Source organism: Limulus polyphemus, unplaced genomic scaffold, assembly GCF_000517525.1.
Source record: "Limulus polyphemus unplaced genomic scaffold, Limulus_polyphemus-2.1.2 Scaffold3297, whole genome shotgun sequence".
NCBI classification, from domain to species: domain Eukaryota; kingdom Metazoa; phylum Arthropoda; class Merostomata; order Xiphosura; family Limulidae; genus Limulus; species Limulus polyphemus.
In genome coordinates this window covers 62,701-66,158 of record NW_013668907.1, presented here as the reverse complement: position 1 = coordinate 66,158, position 3,458 = coordinate 62,701, and the positions used below count along the sequence as shown (strand labels likewise).

The window sequence follows — 3,458 nt, the reverse complement described above, 5'->3', positions numbered from 1 at the left end:
TAAACACCGTTAACTCTTGGGATGTCAGGCCGATTGTGGAATTTGTCGATTATTCATATAATACATCAACGGCCTCAAAGTGGCGGAGGTTTTTTTTATTTGGCGGTAATGGGACACGAACCATGGAACGTCAGATCCATGTTAACCAATGTGCAGCACGTGTAATGAACAATTTAATTGTCATTCATAGAAGAAGGTGCCTCACTCAGTAAGTAATTCATCAATCTACCATTGAGAAGAAAGACATAATAAGATGAACTTGAGCATTACGTACTTGATACACATATTTATATATATATATATAGAAACTCTAATACTAGTTTAATAAACAAAAATACTCAAATTAATTCTGTGTACACAGAATGAAAGATAACACTACTCTATCTGAACCGGGGGAGGGAGTTCTAAATAACACTGAGAGAACTAACCATCATATAATTTTTACAAAAATCAATTCTCCCAAAATGCACTGGGGCATCGCATAAGCAAAAAATAGTGAGAACACATTCTCCAGGTATTCTTAAACCTCTGTACGATCAATGTTACCAAGCAAACACATCGGTACAAAATCACATCTTCAATGTAAAACATTATTTAATGTCGCATACAGATACCTTTAAGGTAACGTAATATAAATCATATTTTAAGACAAATGGATTGTGTGCTGTACGTTTATTGTTCGAATGTATCGCCAACAAGTCACAGACACCTACTGTAAAATAATCAAACCACACTCATATTTAAAACACTGACAATGACTGTTTCATTTACGTTTAATACAAGAATTATGATTTAGATAGCTATAAAGCACGAGTGTACAATTTAATATTTTTAGAACGATAATTTATCGCAGGTTTGCTTATGTAACTGTTTATGAATCATTTTTTGCCTAGTTCAGTTGTTGTGAATCGACGTCATGTTACTCGAACCTTCTGAATTTTTCTCGTTGCTTTAAGTGAGTATTGTTATATCCTAACGTCTCGTAGTTTGTAGAAAGTTCTAGGCTTCAGTCGGGCAATATATATATATATATATATATATATATATATATATATACAGGCGACCAAGTTAGTGCAAGTAAGTAGGCTAGTGAAAGTGAAACTGAGACAAAATTAGTGAGAAATATAGTCAACTAGATCTAGACTGTGTTTATAAGTTTAGCCACAAAGAGAGTATAGTGGAGACTTTTAAAGTGTAATGATCGCAGATTGTATTGTAATAACAGAGTAGAGAATAATAATTCATCTTGTCAGTTAGGTTCTAAGATAACTGAACCAGCCTGTGTGGACTTTGACGAAAATAAACGTTTATTTAAAGCTATGGATATAACTGTGGTGATTAACTGTGTAAAAACATTTGTATATACGTTTGACTTGTTTTGAAAATATTATTTTAAAACAAGTAGATTGTGTGCTGTGCGTTTATTGTTGAAATTTATCGCCAACAAGTTACAGACACCTACTATAAATGGTCCTGCCCACACATACGTAAAAACGTGACAAGGTAGAAGCTGTATGTAAGATTGTAAAGAGGGTAAGTGAAATTGGAACTTTTAATAATAGCAGTGGTCTGTGTGGAAAACCATATTTCTCCGGAAATGTTGTTATGTATCTTAAGGTATTTTCGATTACGAGGAACCCACTTTGAGACTAATAATGGTTGGAGACTGATGATGGCAAAACCTTGTCTAAACGTTGTACATTTGCTGTTATGTTAAACTTATATTAAAGTTTTCTTCATTACCCATTCAAGCCGTCTCCAACCATTATTATCTTAAGGTATGTTCTTTACGAGACAGACAAAGGTCAAGTTCAGATTTTGTCAACGACTTTGCTATAAATACAGACAAACAGAAAGAAACATTAATACGAAATAGTCTCAATAGACGAGTAGCTGCTCAAAAAACCATTACTGAGAAGAGTTATTGAAACCAAACGTTGAAATAGCCATTGGGCCACAAAGCAAATTATGAGCATAGCTGAAGACATGTGCTCTTTATAGATAAATCCAGTTACGAATTGTTTGGCAACAGTCAACGCCATGGCACAGAGGAAAATGGTATCATAAGTAAAAAAATAATACCTACAATGAAGCATATTGGGGTCATACAAGTTTGAGTTTGCATCTCAGCCAACAGCATAAGTGCTCTACAGAAAATTGATGGCGTCTTTGCTGCTGCAGAGTACTGGCTAATTCTAATTAATCATTGTAGAGGAAAGAGGGGCAACTACCGCCGAAAGATTACAAGAATCTTACAATATAATTTCAGTTTTATGCTTTTACTGTGTGTACTTCATGTAAAGCTACAGTACAATATAATGCCAGATCACCTATTATTGTCCCCCCCTCAATAAAAAATCAAATGCATCATATAGTTTCGTCAGAAACACGATTCATTTGGCAGGCATCCATCAGCAGCAGCAGAATGATCTCAACCAGATAGAAAATGTAGTGTAACAATATACTGGAGGTAAAGAAACCGACGTAACACTCACAACCATAGCTTGACCTGAACGTTCCTGAGCCTGTATGGGTTTATGTATACTGAAATTATCTTTCTAACATTACTTCATTCAATACCATAGCTTTTGTAGTTGCGTCAGAGTAATGGACAGTTGTTTTCATCCATTATCATTAAGTATGAGGTAACAAAAACTCACCTAACGTTTTCGTGTCGTTGAATATATATCTTGTGAAACTGTCGTTGTCGTGGTGAAATTATATCTTCCTTCATCTCCATAGCAACATGTTGTGGTAAAACACTTAAAAGTAACCGTTCCTGAAAATTATCATAACAAATTTAGTTGATAACCTCTTTTAATTCTTCTGGTGTGACCTTCGACATAATCTTCATATTTAAGAATATTTTAACTTTTCGGACACACAATGTTATAGTTTTGTATATTTAATTTTATCTATCCACATAATTAATCTTGTCGTAAAAATTTAACTACCAGATGATTAATACGTTTAAATATAATTTTCATTAAAACATTTAAATTCATTATATTCCGAACCATCTACTACTGACCAGTTTTTCGTTCTCATCTTCCATTTCCAGACGGGCATTAATACAGTTGCGGGTATCAAGAAAAGTCTTCCTTTGCGCATGTTCCACCAGACTGTGCACAAAAAGGCCAACGATGTTAGCACAGAGAAAAGATATTCCATTAGCTGCCAACTATGAAAAGAAAAGGGATAATATATAAAAAAAAAAAAGATTTTAAGAGACATGTTTAACAGTGTATATCATATTTAAAACTAAGCATTAGTAAAGGAATTAAATTAGAAATATTTGGGTGTGGTCAATTGCAAGTCACATTAATGATCCCAAGAGTAATAAATAATAATATCTTAAATTGAATAGGCCCGACATGGCCAGGTGGTTAAGGCGCTCGACTCGCAATCTGAGGGTCGCGGGTTCGAATCCCCGTTACACCAAACATGCTCACTCTTTC

At 34.2% G+C, this 3,458-nt stretch overlaps 1 protein-coding gene across 1 annotated transcript in view; it reads right to left on the bottom strand.

Annotated features, from left to right (window-relative positions):
* Positions 1-1,237: 1,237 nt before the first annotated feature.
* Positions 1,238-3,458, bottom strand: part of LOC106469092 (50 kDa hatching enzyme-like) — a gene marked incomplete at its 3' end in the record, with an annotated part of 37,550 nt that continues 35,329 nt past the window's right edge. Inside the window, exon 8 of the mRNA XM_022397507.1 lies at positions 1,238-1,245. Coding sequence (XP_022253215.1) covers positions 1,238-1,245 — 8 coding nt within the window. The remainder of the gene's footprint in view (positions 1,246-3,458) is intronic.